The sequence below is a fragment of the Seriola aureovittata genome, chromosome 12 (assembly GCF_021018895.1).
Source record: "Seriola aureovittata isolate HTS-2021-v1 ecotype China chromosome 12, ASM2101889v1, whole genome shotgun sequence".
NCBI classification, from domain to species: domain Eukaryota; kingdom Metazoa; phylum Chordata; class Actinopteri; order Carangiformes; family Carangidae; genus Seriola; species Seriola aureovittata.
In genome coordinates this window covers 18,407,245-18,426,447 of record NC_079375.1, presented here as the reverse complement: position 1 = coordinate 18,426,447, position 19,203 = coordinate 18,407,245, and the positions used below count along the sequence as shown (strand labels likewise).

Genomic DNA, 19,203 nt, shown 5'->3' with positions numbered 1-19,203 from the left:
ACAGACAGACAGATTGCACAGATTGCATAATTTATTCTCAGCGTTTTGCTTTCAATAACAGTATAATTCAGTTGATGTAGGTCCAATCTCGTGATCCTTTAAACTGTCAGCAGGAGTCCTCATGAGGGCAGGGCTGTAATTTAGTTTTGCTCATTTTCCAATGCACTCTTGTCCCTGTGAGAAGGACACTAACTTGATTCAACGTCCTAGTAGGTGCCATCTGGGTAAAGGCATTTTACATTTTTTGATAAAAGACTGGGTACTTAACCCTAAAGCTCTTCAACACCAATCAGTATGAGGTAGTGTTCTGGAAATACTGTGTCATTTTCTGCAGAATTGACAGGGATTGTTTCATTTTAATATACTCTTGAGTATTTTGAGAAATGCACACTGTCTGTATAACATTGTTTAGTTACTGTCCATCAACTGAGGCCATTTTGTGACTATTAAGGGTGGTATTGACTTATTTCATATCCTATAGCCATGTCCTCTAAAATACCAATAATAACTGCATTGGAATTTCATAGAATTTCACTCAGGACCATTCTGAGTATTAGCATGTGTTTGTCTATCCATCAGTGTTTATTTTTGATGTTCTGGACTTTCACCGTGTGCTGACCGTATTGATTTAAAGATACAGTACGTGGTCCTGCCGCAAAGACAGAAAACACGAGGCTGATCATAACGTTTTTAATCCACAAATTTATTACATACAAGTAATCCAGATTAGACCATGTAAAAAAAAAACCTGGTTATGAAATGAAGGTGCTGAAAAAACTGATTTGTTCCTGTTTCTAGTTCACAAATGACTGTTTTTCATTGTATAGCATGTAATAACAACAACTGAAAAAACATAACAGCTAGTCCTACAAACGTCCTGCTGATAAAACAGTTTCTCACTTGCAATTTAAGTCTGGAAATATCAGGCAGCATTTTCCCTGAAGAGTATGGCAAGATTTTGAATTTTCTTTTGAAGATTTCTTTTTTTCATCTTCTCTCCAAACAAATAAAATGATGGATGATAATATGGAGAGAAAAAATTAAATAGTAAATGTAAATGAATGGCAAATACCTTTCAGACTTTTTTGAGAGCAAGGCTTATAATGAGAGAAAGACTTTTTCAAGGGGAAATTCCATTTGCACAATAAACAAAGGAGAAGGTTTTTTTACACCAATATTTTCTTTTAATATCTTTCTCAAAGGGCACCCCATTCATTTCACTTTAACATTATTTAATAGAAAGGGGCATGCCATTCCCTCTCATCTGATACCAGGTCACTCCTTCAGCATCCATTCAAAATCTTTGTGTCATGAGACCTACATAACCTCCCTAATGCAGGGCAAGATGTGATTGGTTTTGACTTTACAAATGTAAAAAGTGAAAGCATGCACATGACTCCAACTTGTCATACAGTGCTCCCAATTACAAAATTGTGTGGATTCCTTCAGCTGCATTATTGAATCACCAACTTACTATTCTGAGTGTGGTCAGCTGATTGTGTAGCAGCTTTCAGAAAAAAAGACCATCTGAAAGGGGAAATAAAATCCAATTCCTTCTTCCATGCCCTGCTAAATGCTTTCAAAGTGCACTTGAACATGCCACACAGTGGCTGAATGCTGCTGAGGAGCAGCAGCTGGAATGGCTGAGTTAGGGCAGATGCTGGATGTCCATGTGACACTTGTATCTTTTTCAACATACCCCTAATACTTCACATAAGACAGTACTTTTTGTCAGAGGTCTCCTTACAGTTTTGAATGATTAACGCAACATATTTGATGCCCGGCCTACACTGGAATTTGAAACAATGACTGAGGTTAAAGTTGACTTCCAACTTTAAGTGTGTTAAGAATGTGAAGATGAACATCTTCAGCTTTCTGTGTTTTCATACCCATAGAGGGTGATCTGGCAGGTATGTACGATTGCCAACAATGTCTTAATAAATCTATGTAGAAATATTAAAAGTATGGTTAGTTTAGTATCATTAGTGGTAGGTCTGTAGGAAAATTTCTGGTTGCTGAAGACTAGTATTTAATCAGTGCAATGGGACAATGATATGGCTATGACTCCTACACTTTTCACTTAATGTGAATGAACAACCGACCTTAAGCTTTAAGTGTGTCTTGAATGCTGCTTGTATGACTGTACTTGTTTTGTTTTTTGTGTCTCGGGATTTCAATGACAAAACAAAACAACAGAATAACGAGTCATTTTTCTGATACTTAAAGACCAAACTGTGTCACACTAATGTAAGGAAGCAAGGATGTTTCTTCTTCAGGTTGCACCAAGAGCAACGCAGCTCTGATTCATTCAATTTGAACATGTGAACAGAGCATGATCAGGGCGGAGACGACGTGACGTCACGCGCCAGGCTGACCAATAGTGTGGTGTGTTGCCCAGCCTATGATTGTACAGTAAATACTATGAGCTCTGCCTCCTTCCCTCTTGCTGCAGCGATGAAAGCAGAGGAGAAAACCAAGGGAAATCCCTGGATGAGCCATAAAACCGTTTGTTAGAGCTGAGATATTCTTCTGCTAGTAGCTAGCCTGGTGAAGTCGAAGCTCTCCGCTGGTTTAGTCGAAGATATCTGTGTCAGAGGGGAACCTGAGCACGCTGAGAGAGACATAGGGGGGTTTGTCGGCCCACTGCAGTCTGAATCACCGGAGACTCGCCCCACCGCTGGTTCATCATCGACGTCGTTGGCCCATCGACGTGCGCATCCTCTCGGAGGTAGAAAACAACGGGAAGGGACGGGACCCAAGCCCGTGTTTGGCCCTCTGCCGCAGCCCCGAGGTGTGCTGCTTGGCAGAGCATGCTAAATAATGAGCCAAAGGGACACACTGGTTCATTTGTTCGCTGGAGGGTAAGTCAGACAGCGAATTTAATGTATGAATTGAGGTTGTTTTAAAAAATTGCAGACAGCTTTGAAATATAAGACTCATTGTCTGGTTAACCTAGCTATTTAGCTAACAAGGACCATTTTTCTAAGCAGCGCGTGCACGTCAGTGTCAAAACCGTCGGTTACTGCACTTCCTGTCAACACTTCAAAATATGTCCATTTGTATTATGAAATATGAAAGAGATTGCGTGTTTGAGCTTAAATGTGCATTCTGTGCATTCAAACACTTTGTATTTCAACTGAGATTTTAGTCTTTTTACAACCTTAATTACTAATTTCTTCTAATATTTTGTACCTTTATTTTGAAGGAAAGTTAGATTAATTTCCTGGCTCTCTCTCTCTCTCTCTCTCTTGACAAAGTTCCCCTGCAGCCACAGGAGAGCTACTTATTTTATCCAGAGATTTAACATTTTAGCAACCTGAGAAATTAATTACATGAATGAAACGAAAGGCCAGTTACAGGTCTGCGTTTATAGAGTCAACAGTGTGATTAACTTCTATATCTTGTGTTTCTTTATTGATGGATATTAATAACTGTTGAAATCCCAACTCGTATAACTTCATTTTTTTAGGGCTATTAGGGTGTTCCCACACATTATCATGTTAATTACTCACATTCACAGCAGATAAGCATTACCTTGCAAACATCCATCTGATAGTATTTGTTCCCAAGAATGATATTCTGAAGATTTTTCAAAGTTTCATAACTCTACAAGAATGTTAGTGTTCTGCCTGTTTCGCAATTCCTGTGGATAATTTTCTATTGATCATTTGTAAACCACCAAATAAGGCGAGAAAGTGAGGACAATACAGTAAGACTACTGTAGATGAAACCTGCATGCCATATAATAGCTAAGCAAAACTTCTCGTTCTCAGCTCTGTTAACAGGCCTAACAGCTTGTACATCAAAGAAAATGTAAACACAGGTGTAAAATTTAGTTTATTGATGCAGATTATCTGTCTTGTGTTTAATCCACCGTCCTCAGTTTTTCTGCTTCTGTCACCTCTTCTTTCATCTCTGCACCAAACCATTGACATTCAAATATGGTAATTTCATCACACCACAACTCTACTTTTATCTCTCAGAAAATCTGAAAACAACTCACTGTGTGTTGCAGTCTTGTGTAAACAGAATCTGATTTGCTTTCCCTAAAAACCTGAGCTGAGAGCAATAGCACAGTGATTCCTCTCACAACCACTGAGAACATACATGCAGCAGCCAGCATAGCCCTGAAAGTAGGCCAAGGGTCACCGCTGCCTGTGAGCATGAATGTGGGTCGGTCTTTTGAAAGGTAAATATAGCTGGTGCTACTCTAAAGAGAGTGCAGCAAGAGGAATTCGCTGCAGCGAGGATATCAGAATACACCACTCTTCAAATACAACTAGTATTCACTTTATCTGACCTACAGAGAATTTGTATAATTTGTCACAGCAGCTTTGTGGTGGTTTAACTCTGAAGCTTTGTCCATGCTAGCCCTATTGTGGAAAGCACTGAGCTGTTGGTGAAAGCAGAGGGGATCAACCAATGTGCACGTGTGGCACAGGGACAGAACATTGTTTTGAGATGACGTCTACTGGCCTACGGCTTATAAAAATTTTGTACTAATTTATACCATATAAAACAGATAGATAATACAAAAATATATGCCTGAAATTGGTGCATTATGATAATTAAGATATTCAGGGTGAAACTGATTGGAATTAGATCAGCTTTAGTTTGTTTACATGCTGCTGATGGCTTCAGTTAGATTAGAGGTCAAAGTCCTAGCAACATGATCACGAGTTTCTTTGGTTCATTTGTAAACACTCATTATTACTCACTCTTTATTTATGGTGTGCACGTGTGTGTGTGTGTGTGTGTGTGTGTGTGTGTGTGTGTGTGTGTTCAGCTAAACAACAGTCTTAATTTTCATGACACCTCATTCTTGTCTTCTCAGATAGCAAAGTGTCAGCAAAGTGGTTATAGTTACACTAAGCCAGAATTAGTTTCCTCTGAACTGAAACCAGTCAAATAATAATAGTCTTGATAACTTCCACATCGCAGTATCACAACACCAAGTCATGGTGTATAGATGTCTGCCTGCTCCTAGATAATTTTAGCGCTAAAAGGAATAACAGATTGTGTTACCAGTGATTGTGGAGACTAGTATTAGATGATGGTTTAATAAAGAAGACCAGCACAGGAAAGGGGCAAAATATAGATGTGACTTGGACCAAATATCAAAACAATAATATTATAGTTGGTCCTTTACATATTGAATGAAGTGAGCAAAAAATAGCCTAGAATAGTAAAACACATGCATATCATATCCATCCCTTCCCCCCTATGACCAATGCTAATGCAGAGCATTAAATATGTTTATTTTGTTGTTGATTTGTTTGTCTCACCATGTTTTACCTCATTGTGTGCTTTTCTTCCATCATTGTCTTTGTTTCTGCACCCTTTCCTTCTCAATTCATTCGTTCCTGTTCCCTTTGTAGATGTGGTGGTACAGTGGGCGCTATTTTGACTTGTCCTCTGGAAGTGGTGAAGACCAGGCTGCAGTCCTCCTCCATCACTCTCTACATCTCTGAAGTCCAGCTCAGCACCGTCAACGGAGCCAGTGTGGCCCGCGTCGCTCCGCCGGGGCCTCTGCACTGTCTCAAGTAAGGAGTATGACACTACATGTTAACATTTTTTCTTCATTAGGCATACTTTCAAAAATGTATCTTGTTAGTTTTGATTTATTACATGATATGGGTGTAGAATACTTTTTTCAACCAAATCTTAACTTTTTTTTTTTTTTGTAACAAATGCATAGACCTGGGAAATGCATATCAAATTGTCAATTAATGTTGTGAAATGAATATTCTGTTGGATTTGTATTGGTATTGGTATTATGACATAGGTTCAGCATTGTCTTATCCTGGTCTTAGTGTTAGTTGAGTGATATGTTGGAAATTACATCCAGCTGTCTGAGAAGAACAGTGACTATTTATACTGTAATTTCCAAACTACTTTTGATTGTTTTTCAAAATGTTTCTTTGTAAATTAGGGAGATATGGTTATGGACAGCTCATGGGTTGGTACAAACCAGACGTATTTTAGCCTGACTGCATACATTGTTATGATTACATGCAAACGGAGGCAAACATATACAAATGTGCAGCACAAATTGAGGCAAAGGCACTGATTGATTTGAAAATGTGTCTGCCTGCAAGAAAATTTGGAGTTACCATGAGTTGTGTAACACAGTCAATTAGCAGGGGGAACAAGGTCTGAAAGAAACAAATGAAATTCCTGGTTTTGTTAGTCAATCAGAGAGTTGTGACGCAAGCAGTCTGTGTTTGTTCTTGCTGCAAATGTTCATATCTGTGGTATCTGCAGTGATAATGTAACAAGTTTGTCTGTATGTGCTGTATCACTGTAATCTCAATGTGAGTTTACATTTTAAAGTATTTCCTACGAACAAATGCTTTTAGAGCATAATTATTTGCCTCAGTCTGAGATGGAGTACATCACCATAACTCCGTAACAATTGAAATTGTTTAATAATTGATAAGAAAACAGCAGACAATGTACAGTACAGTATCTATTTCATATCAAAGCCATTTGGAGTATATTCTGAATCTGAACCAGTGCGAGGCTGGTCAACATGGCATCGCAAACTACAAAATTTTGTTTTCAGAAATGCTTAACCTGCCCAAGGGAGTTTTTTCTTTGGATTGCTGGGGAAGTTTATTTTGGGAAACTTTTTGGTTAACCGCAGAATCTACCACCAAGACACTTGAGCAGTGCCAAGTCTAAGCCTCAAGTGTATTCCTATCAGTGGTATCCAGACACAAAATAGATGATTTTAAACCTCATTTTGTCCGTTAAGCTCTGTGGCTGTTTTGGGTGCTTTCTCTAGACAACTACTAGGAAATCAGTATAAAAAATACACTATGAATTGTTCCCGTTTTTTTGCAACATGATATGTCGTGTCATTACTCTTCTAGTTAAACACAATGGAAAGATGGGAAGTGAGAGCGTAGGGGAATCTGACACTGGTTAGGTTTATTTTGAGCCTAGTAAAAACAAGTGTGCCTGGATACTTGTAATGAATGTTGAATACTGAAGAATTAGCAGCGTTTAAATAAATATTCAACATAGCTACAGGGCTCTACTCTTGTCTGTCACAGAGCATGTCACTCACTGTTAAACATGCTGCATAATGCAAAAGCTGCTGTGTGTGGAATTTTCCACTGCCAGATGCTTGCATTAATTATTTTGCAAATTAAGTGTCTTTTACAAACTACTTATCTCATGTTTTGCTCCATATCACAGGAAAGATGTTGCTTTTGAACATGGAATTACATGAGATTCAGATGTATAGGACACATGCTAATTTCGCACTTTCACAGTTTGATAGAAACGCTTACTTGTCACGTAAGTGTTTTTTCTTGCATTTGTTTGGCTGAAAAAAAATTGATTTGTTCTCACAGGCTGTTGCAATAAGTGGGAATGATTTCTTTTCAGCTTCCCTGCCTCAGCAAGGCTTTGTTATCAACACTTTCTTCAGGATTGTGTTTAATAACACTGGACTGATGCCCGTTTTAGAGAGATTGCAGTTAATCTGGGCATTGTTTTGAGCTCAGCATTGGTCTTATACTGTAAGTAAACCAACTTCTTGTGTTGTCCTTGAGCCAAGAGCAGAAAGTGCGCACCACTACTACATAATACAGAGTGGAAAAGGGCAGAAGAGGGAAGAGCAGTATGGCAAGGAAAGTGGCTCAACATGCAGTGTGGCGCTGGCCTAGTTCCATTTTAGAGCAGGGTATGTAAACTAATGATTTGAGTTTTGTGACTGTGGAGAACACTGCCACTCTAAGCTGTGTGTTGAATAAGTATCGTAAATTACTCTGTATTCTTGAGGAGATACCACACACTGTAAACCATTACTGAGGTGAAATATTTAACTATTAACAGAGCTTGGCAAAGGCAAAACTCAGCAACCCACAAGCTGAACAAAATGCAGCTACATAGCCCAGATAGACTGGGGCTTTGTCTTGTTTTTAATGGTATGGGACAGTTCTAGTCTAGCCACTATCATAAGAATTTAATCTCCTCCAAAGGACCATTTTGTTATCTGGCCCAAAGGACCATTTTCTTGTGTTCTGGGTCTCTTATTTCTTTCTAAGAGCACTTGATTGTTTTCTTTGAATGTAGTTTGTATCAGTGAATGTGAAAAGGTGCACCAGATGAAGGTGAGCTTATTCTGAATCAGGTTACTGGGTTAAACGAAGGAACAGTCTTTGAAGTCAGGTGCCAATAGAAAATGAACACGTGAACTGTTGACTATAAACACCAACAGATCTGGGACACCTGTCATTTCATTTTTTTTTTGGTCCTCCAGTGTGTTGATAGTGACCCTGTGTATAATGTCAGGCTGTATTAAGTGTCAAGTCTTGGCAGAATGCCAAACAAGTTATAATTTACTGGTCTATCTGCTAAGGGCGCCCACATCGGATATAAATTTAGCCACAATAAGAAGTTGTGCCAAATGAAATGTTGTCTCTATGGTTTGACCTGCTTTTTGAAGGACTTTCTATTTCCAGTGGCTCTTTTTCTGTGACCATAAAGCATGTGAGGGATTTTTTTTACATACAGGGTTGAGACAAAGATCTGTTGCATGTGTAACTTCAGAATGCATCCTGTTTATATGAAATGTAATTGCCAAACATTAAAAATAACACTACTCATTGAAAATTTTGGATTAAAAGGCTATGAAGTAAAAGTTAAACACACGACAACACCTCTATACACAGCCAAGACATCTCTCTACTCAATGCTCCAGCCAGTCACATGCTTATTCGCCCAATGATATAAATTAATTTAAAGTTTATTACATGGATATTAAATGTACTGTATTCTTTCTCTTTACAATGATGGAATGACCAATAAAACTGAAATGTGAAACTGAAATGTTTAATGAAATGTTTTGTGTCTTTGCAGGTTAATTCTAGAGAGAGAAGGACCTCGTTCACTCTTCAGAGGACTAGGACCCAACCTTGTAGGTGTGGCACCTTCCAGGTATGTACAGTATTGTCTACAGTGTTCTGGATGTTTCACCTGGCCTCTTACTTTAGCCTTCATGCCCAGGTCGTCTTAAGCAATTCCACAAAAATGTATGGAAAAAAAACTAAAGAAAGAGGAAAGTAAATAACCTACACATGCATATCTGATAACCAACACAAGAGAGTCACTAAACCTCTGATGTTCATAAAAAACTGTCGGATTGTTACACGTTTCTCAGCTCTAGCTTGACGTGCTTGACTGTTATCAGATGATAAAGGCATTTCTGCATCATTCACTTCACACATCACATAAAACCTGGGCACACAGGAATATATTTGCTCCTGCTAGATGTTTTACAAGTTTCCGGCTCACTTAGAGCTTATATTGACAGTAATAATAGCAGGTCACAAATACACAAATGAATGGAGTTAAAACTCACGGAAATGCAATGAAAATCTGTCCTGCAAATCCCAGCGGAAATGAGCAGGTTCTCTTGCTTAGCTTAGCTGGTTAGGGTTGCATAACAGCCTGGAGTCAGTCAATCAGAGTCTGAATGAAACAGCAGCAACTGCAGGCGGCAGCCGGCTGTCATGTGACTGTTGTTGTGTATTAGCATAACAATGGGGTTCCTATATTGAGGCAGTTGTGTTTGTGTCTAATCCCCCTCCCTGACCTGTCTAGTTCTCCCTAGCTACTTCTGCATCACATTGTCATCCTCTTCCAGTTGGTTCATTGTAGTGTCTGTCTCAGTCTCTGAGTCATCCTCTCCTCTGCTCTAATACTCTGTCTCTATCTCTCCTGCCATGTTTGTCAGTCTTTGCCTATATTAATTCAGAACTCTGGGTCCTTTGCTATATATGCTGTCTGACTCAGACTGTGTGTGTGTGTGTGTGTGTGTGTGTGTGTGTGTGTGTGTGTGTGTGTGTGTGTGTGTGTGTGTGTGTGAGCGTGTGTGTGTGTGAGCGTGTGTGTGTGTGTGTGTGACAGTGTGTGTGTGTGTGACAGTGTGTGTGTGTGTGCCCTGTGGGCTAGTTGTCCAGCTGAGGGAGAGGCAGCTTCTTTCCTGGTCATGACAGCTATAGCAAACTGTGCTATAGGATGACATTGTTACATAAGCCCGAGCCTGATGAACTCATCGGCTTCATACGTGCTTTCCTGCCGTTTTATGTAGCAGTTTTAATCCTAATGTTTTCCGGTTATTTTTCTGCAGTTCCAGACTGTCTCACTGCAGATACAATACATCATTACATACAATCTGTGTATTTGTACCTGATTGCCACAGTGCTTCACTGAAGTTTTATCACACTTCACAGGAAAAAACGAAATGAAAAATTTGAGACTTATGGTAATTGGTAAAAACTCCTTCATTTAAGTTTTTCCAAGCCATGAGCAATACTAAATCTTCACTCATTATTCAGAGCAGCCAGATTAATCAATTCAGTCTTCAATTGACTGCAGGCAGTTAAATCTAAGGATTCTTCAAGGAAGATACGCTAAACAAATGCCAGATTGCTATGAGTTATTGATCAACATGCATCCATCAATGCCTGCCAGTGGAAAATTCCAGTTTTGAAGATGTATGGCAACTTGAAAAATTTCCACTCCATTTAATCACAGTCTAAAGCTTGAGCTTCAGATGCAATATTACGGAATGAAATAACTGATTTATTACTTTATCTATCTGTGAGGGGAGGTGTGGGGTGCTGGGCTACAGAGTTATTCTCTCCTGTTATAATTAGGAAACAGCACTCTGACGCTGGAAAGCTAAAAACATCTTCTGATGCTAATGAGAGCACGGTTCACTGGGCGTGCTGCTGGCGTTCATTAGCAACACACACACATAAGACATGCATATGTAACAGCTTGCACCAGCAGCATCAGTCATTACGTAGGAGAGATGCACATACACATTCAGACCCACTCACATAATTCATCTACAGAGCAACATGATGATGTTGTGCGTGAATGCTCTCAATTCAGATGGAGAGCAGGGAGGAGAGTTCACTGGGTTTAATTCCACTCAGCAGAAATGTTGACTAAATCCTGTAATTTTATTTAGTGAGAAGCAACTAGAATCATGCGAGATAAATCTGCTACTAAAGCATGCCATGAGATTGAGACACACACACACACATAAGCACAGATAAACTCTTATACATGGCTTGCTTTTATGTTGAATATTAGCTGGCTTAGCGCTCTTCTATGGCATGCCCTCAGGCATTCAGGCAGTATTTTGTTTCAGGCAGTTGAAATAATGTTTTCATATTTGATGATATTCTTCATATAAACCATGCAATTAGACAATTTCTCTGCGTATGTTACTAATGGTTCCAGTAAGTGATCTTATATAGTACAATTAAATTCCTATATGCTCAACATTAACTTTTAGTTGCAAATGGTTCACACGGTCATCTTGATGAGTGGTACAGGTACATGTGTTCAAACTGAAGAAGCTAATAAGGAAAATCATTGTTTTCTCCCAGTGTTCCCTCACTGGTTAGTAGTAGTTATTCTGTAGTTAACTTCCAGTGTTTTTAATTTCTTACCTATGTCTTATTGTTTTCGTCACAGAGCAATCTACTTTGCGGCCTACTCAACAGCTAAGGAGAAGCTAAATGGAGTCCTTGAGCCAGACTCTACCCAGGTGCACATGGTGTCTGCTGGGATGGCAGGTAATGATGGCTCCCTCTCCTCCTCCCTTCTGTCTGTCCGTCTGTCGCTGTCTGTTAAATCTGCCTGTTTGTCTGTCTGTCAGTCTGCCTGGGCAGTGTAGATCACAGATGGGTTTTATTTAAAGAAAAAAACATGTTAAAGAATTATTCCGTTTGTCGTCATGAGACAAATTTAATTTATCTTTATCTTCTCATCATTTTTTTTTCACAATTTGTAGTACCCCTGAAGTTTCACATCATCACCACCCCCTCTCCCCTTTCCATATACATGTGTGGGATGGGGGGATCTTCACAAATTTAAAAGCTTGTGAATACCTAAAGCATGCAAAAGCTAACTAATACTATCTGTTATAAGTAGGAATTACGTAGCTCTTTCATGTATAGAAATATTAAATATAAACATGAGGGTGTTTAATAGAAAGCACAATTTAAGACTCTCAGGATCAAACCGACCTTGACCTTGATTGTGGTGACAGTAGCCTCACTTTGTTCACTGTGAAACCAACCCATGAAAGATGAATTTATCCATGTTGGAAACAATTTACCTTTTACTGTCAAATTATTTCAAAGTAAAGAGTTAATGTCCCATCTTACTTACATCTGGAAGTAAAGAAAAATTACCATGCCAGTCACACAATAACATTTTACATCCTTACCACCTATTCTCACAAGCTTTTTTCTGAGCATGTCCTTTCTCTAAATACACCAGTCCACTAAGATAACACAGTATCTTGTCTCTTCATGGTGGCCTTGACAGCCCACATACGGTTGAAGTGACAAAACCTTATATCAGCACTAAATCCAGACACAGCACCAAGGCAGTTTCAGGCTACAATGTGCCACTGCTGGCATATCTCCCATGACTAAGCTGTATATATTTCTAGCTGCTTAGCGAAAAGAAGAAAACCACATGGTCCTCAAAGTTTAGGTTGTGCTTTCCACTTCTCCTAGCCCTGTTGTCCCCCATGTCTTCCATTATTTATTTTTTTTATCCTCCTCGCCCTTCTTTCCTCTTTTTTATTCTTTCATTTTGAGGCCTCTCCAGAGGACTCTGTAAATGGTTTAACATCCCAGTTGTTACTTAAACAGTGTGGTCTGGGCCCCCTTCTTTGCTCTGTGTGTATAGAGGAGAGAGCACGGTCCCCAAAGGTCAACCGGGGCCCCTGGCACTCGGGCGGACACGTCAGGTAGCACCCCATTTCTTTACACTGGTATGATGAAAACCATGGTGATTTTTTTATGAATATTAGAAAGTTCATGATGGTTATTCATTTGTAATGATAATACCATTGCTTATGGCAGTGTGTTTGCTGCTGGTTTGTAGTTTTAGGTTCTTCTCATACGGTTTTATTATTGCTTAGTCTTGACACACACCTCCCCCTTTCCCCTTAGCCTGTTGTCTTGTTCCATCAACATAGTAAAGGTAAAGTAATGACACATACTTGGATTTTATGTTTTTCAGCACAAAAGAAATGCTAACCTTGTCACTACCACAAAAGCTTGTAAATGCTGTGCTTTTTTTTTTTTTTTTTGTCATCATCCATCAACACCATTAGTGCCTCAGTCATTTCTTTTCACGGAGAATTAGTATCTTTCCATCATCTAATGATTTCAACATAACGTCCTCTTTTCAAATGGGTTTGGGGTGCACCAGTAGGTCACCTGGTTAAGCGCATACCGTTATAAAGGCTGGGGCTGCCAGTTTAAAAAGCACTAATTATTACTTGATACCAAGATGCAGTGAAAGCACAGATTTGTTATGTAATTGATGGAAACTTAACACAGTGGATCCCAAAAAAGTCTTCATACATTAAGCTTAGAGAATAGTGTTTTTTCTATTGTTCCACACATTTCTTCATCAACGTGGCAGTCGCATACATACAAGCAAGGACATATTGTAATATGACCTTAGCCCATAAGCCACAAGTGCTAGACAACTCGCTTATGTTATCTTGGGCAAACATCTGTGTCATAGATCTATACAAATGTCCCATTGTCCTTCATATGCACAGATTTTCCATACTCTCCTCAAGCTTGTCAGCACTGAGAATTAGCAGAGTTAACGGAAGCCTTAGTGACTGGACAGCTACGTTTTACCCAGATGCTGGAGAATTGTTTCCAGTTTTGTAAAGTAACTTTGAGGAGACACTGTCTCCCTGCTATGAATTGTTGGCTTCCTTTCTCCTTGGGGAAAGGAGGTTAGGCCGCTACTTATTTTCCTTTCCAGCCGTTAATCTAAAGCATATTTGCCGTCTCTGAATGTAGGTCAATCTTCTGTGGTGAGACTGCACAGGCATTATGTACCATAGAAGGATCATAATGCACACCATGCAGCAGCATGACCATATGAAAATGCAGGTTTTCACTCTGAGGTTCAACTCAGGGATGTGTGTCCTAGCCTTTGATAGTTGCACATTTATCTACTTAATGGCTTATCAAAATTACTAAGCAGGGAAACAAAAATGAGGTTCATTTACTTTACCTGAAATATATGTTGCTTTGTCTCATGTCATAGAATATTGTGACCATCCTACTTTCCTTGTAAGGTTTATATACTGACATAAATTTGGGACACAGTGAACAAAAAAACAACAAAAACAATTACAAAAACAGTTTAACTCTAACAATAAAATGATTACTACATTAAACAGTACTAATTTACATAATTATGAACATAATTTTACAATAAATGTTAAGACTTGAGGCTCTCTACACACAAACATTCTGTAACTGAAAAATACTTCAAAAGTAAAGTATTTTTCCTTTTTAATTCCAGTGGCAATTTCTGTGACATTGAAGAGGACGTGTTATATAACTGCTGTAGCAGTCATCTGATGTGTTTTTGTAGAAACAGGCTGACTCTCTAGAGACACTTTTTTGTCCACGTACAAGGACATCTTAATGTTATTTTTAAATTTATCCCAGTTTTTCCAGAATCAGGTTTTGCCCAGAGATATATTTGGGGCGAACTGAGTTAAATTCATTGTTCCACCTCATTGTTTCACTTCACTGTCCAATATGACTTCACATACTCGTAATATGGTCTCTTTGCTCCTGACATCACCATCATCCTCCTCTTACAGTCTGTTACACACAACGACAAGGTTAGCATTTCCACCTACCTCTCTTTATTTTCTACCTTATTTTATTAAGCATTTGATTTCGTTCTTTCTCTGATATGTAGAGTATAAACTGATAATGGCACAATGATAATGAAGAATACATCTTCAATTTTATTTTCTGCCTTTGTGTTTGTACTTGTGTGTCACCTCGCTTCGGTGAGATGGAGCTGGAGGTTTGGATTGGGTTGGCTTCTGTTCAGTCAACGTTTTCTTTATTCCAGTTGATAAAAGGAGTAAAGGGAGGGGATAAATTGTTATAAAGTGAAAGTAAAAGATATGTAAAACCATTTTATTACAACGAATAATATTAAATTAGAGGGCATGGGGCTTAGAGTTGAGATTAGGTTTTGGTGAAAGATGGGAGGGGGGGGTCAGTCCTTCACCTCCCATCTCTTCTCCATCTACCTGTACAGTACCAGTGGGGTTGGGGTTGGGGTGGGTGGTTGGTGGGGTTGGGGGTGGATGTGACTGCTGCTTGTGTGCGACTGTGGTACAGAAAAGCCTGTGTCTATTTTAGGGCTTTACTGTAAAGCTTTCACCCCTGCGTGATTGGGTGGGAGACCCCCGCCATCTGAGCCCCCCATATCTGCAGGCTACTAGCTGCAGCGGGGAGGAGCTGGAGGAGCTTTGCCCCTCCCTCGTGAGTACACACCATAGACGCTACTTCCTTCTACTTCCTTCTACTTCCCTCTTTTTTTCTTCTGCCTCTTTTTTTCTTCTCTTCTTCTCTTCAACAGACCTGTGTCATCCTCTCTTCTTCACGCAGTTGCCTTAACGTAGGGCTCTGTTGCATTGATACTCTAGATGTAACTCAGGCCTCTATAGACTTGCCCTCGTCTAGCTCTTTTCTGCAAATGGCCATGTTTTGTTTCTCTATCGTACATCATCTGCATCAGAAACTTTCAGAGACTTTGTGTTATTTCATAATGATACAAAGTGCTCATTAACTAGCTTTACACCCTACATATCAAACTTTACATCACTGTATATTGCCTGCTGTTCCTACCTAACAAAACTATGTTCAAAGTATCATCCCTTGTAAGCAACTCGAACAAGCACATGCACACACTCTTATCTACCTGCAAACAAGGGCATTCCTAATGCAATTTAGGGACCTAATTATTGACTGACCCCCTGTTTGGAAATAAGCTAACATTGAGATTGGCTGTGAAGTCAGAGGGACATATACAACAAGGTGACCCGCCACCATTAGGCTGCACTAAATTCCACGTCAGAGACTTTCCACTTAAGTCCTGCTGAATAATTGAAGAATCTCATCCAGACACCATCTTGTTTCTCTCTGCTGTCATAGTAGGGCTTGTTGGGCCCGTATCAGGCCAACAGCCTGTCTGTAGTGTCTAACCAGTTAGCCACTGGTTTGTTGAATGTTATAGAATAAACACAAGGATATGCATTCATTGACTAATAAGTTGATGCATTCATATTGCTTAAAATTTAGAGCAATGTCCAAACTATGAGTCAGACCCACTGTGTTTGACTTGGAAGTTGTGTAATAGCAGATCTGTTTGTAAAAATGCTGATAGTCATGTGTATTTCAAAGCACCTTGAGAATGTAATGATCAGAACAGACAACCTCTGTAAGCTCTTTAAGATGAGCTGATGTTATGATAGTGAACTGATGTTCATAGAACCACAAGAGCTCTCATTAGCATTTAAAAGAAATGAATGAACTCCAGTAGAATAACAATCTGCCACACTCAAAGGCCTAAAATGAATTTGCTGCTTGGCCTCATCTCCCAGTGGTTGCAGTTAGATATTTTTTATGATGGAAAAAATAAAGCTTAAAGCTGCTGCCTTTGTGCACTGTTGTAAGTTAAGATACTTTAGTTCAGGAAGAGAGCTGTTTGTTTACATGCACCTGAGTAACATTTCACATGAAGAGGATCAATATGTGATGTGTGCATTGTTGTCTCTTATGCAATCAGTGATTTTTTTTATTTTTATTAAATTGATTCAAATTTAGTCCGAGTTAATGAATGAAACAGCTGACTGAAAAGTTAATAACTGAAGCCAGTTGATCCTGTTTAGTGAAGTGCTTTCTCATTGTCCTTGCACAGTATAGAATATTTAGTATACTTATTTAGATTGTGTTCTTCCAAGTGTCTCTGCTTCTGTCTGAACCTCTGACCTCCTCTGAATTTCCCAGGGTTCACCGCCATCACAGCAACCAATCCCATCTGGCTGATTAAGACTCGTCTGCAGCTGGATGCCAGGTGAGGAACCACAAACCTTAATGTCATAAGTCCCAAAGCTGCAGTGGAATGGGTTGTATGACTCTTTAAATTTCCTATATCAAAAATACAATAATGAGAATGAAATGACGTTGTCATTAAACGAAAAGTCTCTTTATGATTACAGAAACCGGGGGGAGCGGCGAATGAATGCGTTCGAGTGTGTGCGGCGGGTGTACCAGATGGACGGCCTGCGAGGTTTCTACAGGGGCATGTCAGCCTCGTACGCTGGCATCTCTGAGACTGTTATCCATTTTGTCATCTATGAGAGCATCAAACGCAAACTGCTGGAATCCAAAGCCCATGCCAGCATGGACGAAGAGGACGAGTCTGTCAAAGATGCCTCAGACTTTGTGGGCATGATGCTCGCAGCAGCCACCTCCAAGACCTGTGCCACCTCCCTCGCCTACCCTCATGGTACTCTTCTGTTTCACTCAGCTTAGCTTTTTTTTCTTTTCAAAGGATAAGGCTAATAATATTCCATGTTTTTCTTTTTGTCAACAAATCTCTTGGAAAAATATTGCCTGACTTGTCCTTTTAAAGGATGCTGTTAGTTTGCTGTCATATGAACTTGAAAGTGATTTTTACATAATCAATACATAATCTTTCAGGACACATATCATATGGCATATGGAAAATATTGTCAAATATGAACCATGTTCGAGTATTGAGATCCAAAATGGGGTATTATTTTTCCTAATTAATTTGTACTGGAGCTTTACAATTATAAGGGAACAAAATCCATCACAGAAAAGGAAGAGTATCTAATTTTTCTGCTGTTTGTAAGATGAAGAGACCAGAATACATTGTACCATCAAGACATGTTGCATTTTGAGTAAGGTAGTGACTCACTTTTTGTTACTGGAAAAATATCACAGTCCACTTTGTGCTATAAATATCACTATCATTGTCCACCTACATGCAAAGCCCACAGCTGAATGCAGCAGTTCAGATACCTTCTATTTATCTGAAGTAATTCTGGGACATTTAAGAACTCAGTGTGTCTAGCAGATTATTCAGTTTAGGATTAGGCGAGGGATAGTTTGTATACTCAAAGATGGATCATTTGCATCAATAGTTTACTTGACAGCAGCAGATACAAAAAAATATCTTTAGCGAGACATAGCACTCATTGGCGAAGTGTGACAAAAGCAAGTAATGACCAGTAGTGTATCTAACACAGTTTTCTTCCTCCACTCTTAAATTGCAGAAGTGATCCGCACACGGCTACGAGAAGAGGGCAGCAAGTATCGTTCCTTCTTCCAAACTCTGCTCACGGTACCCAGGGAGGAGGGATACCGGGCGCTGTACCGCGGCCTCACCACCCACCTTGTCAGACAGATCCCCAACACCGCCATCATGATGTGCACCTATGAAGTGGTGGTCTACCTGCTTGGCCGTTAGCCCACCAGGATTGTCTCCTTCCTGTTTAGAGAGGGAGACAGCAAATGACTGAGACGGATGCCCTTTGGCAAGTGCGGATGAGATGTCAAAATGAAGACCAAAGGAAAACTCAAGATAGTCTAGCGGACCAGGAAAGGACAAATGGAAAACACATGAAGAAAAAGGAAGGAGGAAATTGTTATCAGCATCACCACCTCCAGTTCCCTTTATCAAGCTGCTGGGAAAGATAGAGGGCGCTATATGTCACAGAAGAGGTAATATGGGTGGGACAAGAGAGGAGGCACTGACAGGAAAGACGCAGGAAACAGAAGGTACCTCTGAAGGAAAAGATTTTAAGCACATTTCAGTGGCCTTAACAGAATGGGTTTTAGTTTGCATCCTTCTCATCTCTCGTAGAGATGATATTGTGAAGGGGGAATGCTTGGAGTTACAACTGAACTTGGACAACTGAACTTGACAGGAAAGATGATGACTAAACGTAGGTCGATTTCAGTAATCCAAGAATCTCTACTTGGCCCCATTTGTCTGCACTTGCTTAAGTGCTGTGAAACTACTGTACGATTGGGTTGACTGGCAGTTAGGGAATGTCAGAAGGAGGTTTGCTTTTGAAGCAAAAGATCACTGGTGTCAAGTCACCCAAATCCACCCATCTTCGCACTACAGAAAGTGTGGCTTCAAGCATTCCCCTCTGAGCACTGCAGCCGACCTTCCCCCCCTCATGCATGCATGGCAGTGCACTCACTGGCCAAAAACACAATGAAGAGCTTGTGATGGCCTGTCACTGAAAACACATGCGTCAGACACTTAACTAGTGTTTAT

General features: G+C 39.7%; 1 protein-coding gene across 1 annotated transcript; it reads left to right on the top strand.

The window, feature by feature from the left end:
* Positions 1–2,416: 2,416 nt before the first annotated feature.
* On the top strand, positions 2,417–18,909 carry slc25a36a (solute carrier family 25 member 36a). Its single transcript, XM_056391746.1, has 7 exons — positions 2,417–2,861; positions 5,379–5,543; positions 8,872–8,949; positions 11,506–11,606; positions 16,896–16,962; positions 17,108–17,397; positions 18,191–18,909. Exons 1-7 carry the CDS (start codon positions 2,821–2,823, stop codon positions 18,382–18,384), a joined length of 936 nt encoding a protein of 311 aa, XP_056247721.1. The 5' UTR covers positions 2,417–2,820; the 3' UTR covers positions 18,385–18,909.
* The last annotated feature ends 294 nt before the right edge of the window (positions 18,910–19,203 follow it).

Coding starts and splice junctions, on each gene's coding strand:
- slc25a36a (XM_056391746.1), top strand. CDS start 2,821: ATGAGCCAAAGGGACACACTGGTTCATTTGTTCGCTGGAGG. Junction 2,862..5,378: donor GTTCATTTGTTCGCTGGAGG/GTAAGTCAGACA, acceptor TTCCCTTTGTAG/ATGTGGTGGTACAGTGGGCG. Junction 5,544..8,871: donor GGGCCTCTGCACTGTCTCAA/GTAAGGAGTATG, acceptor GTGTCTTTGCAG/GTTAATTCTAGAGAGAGAAG.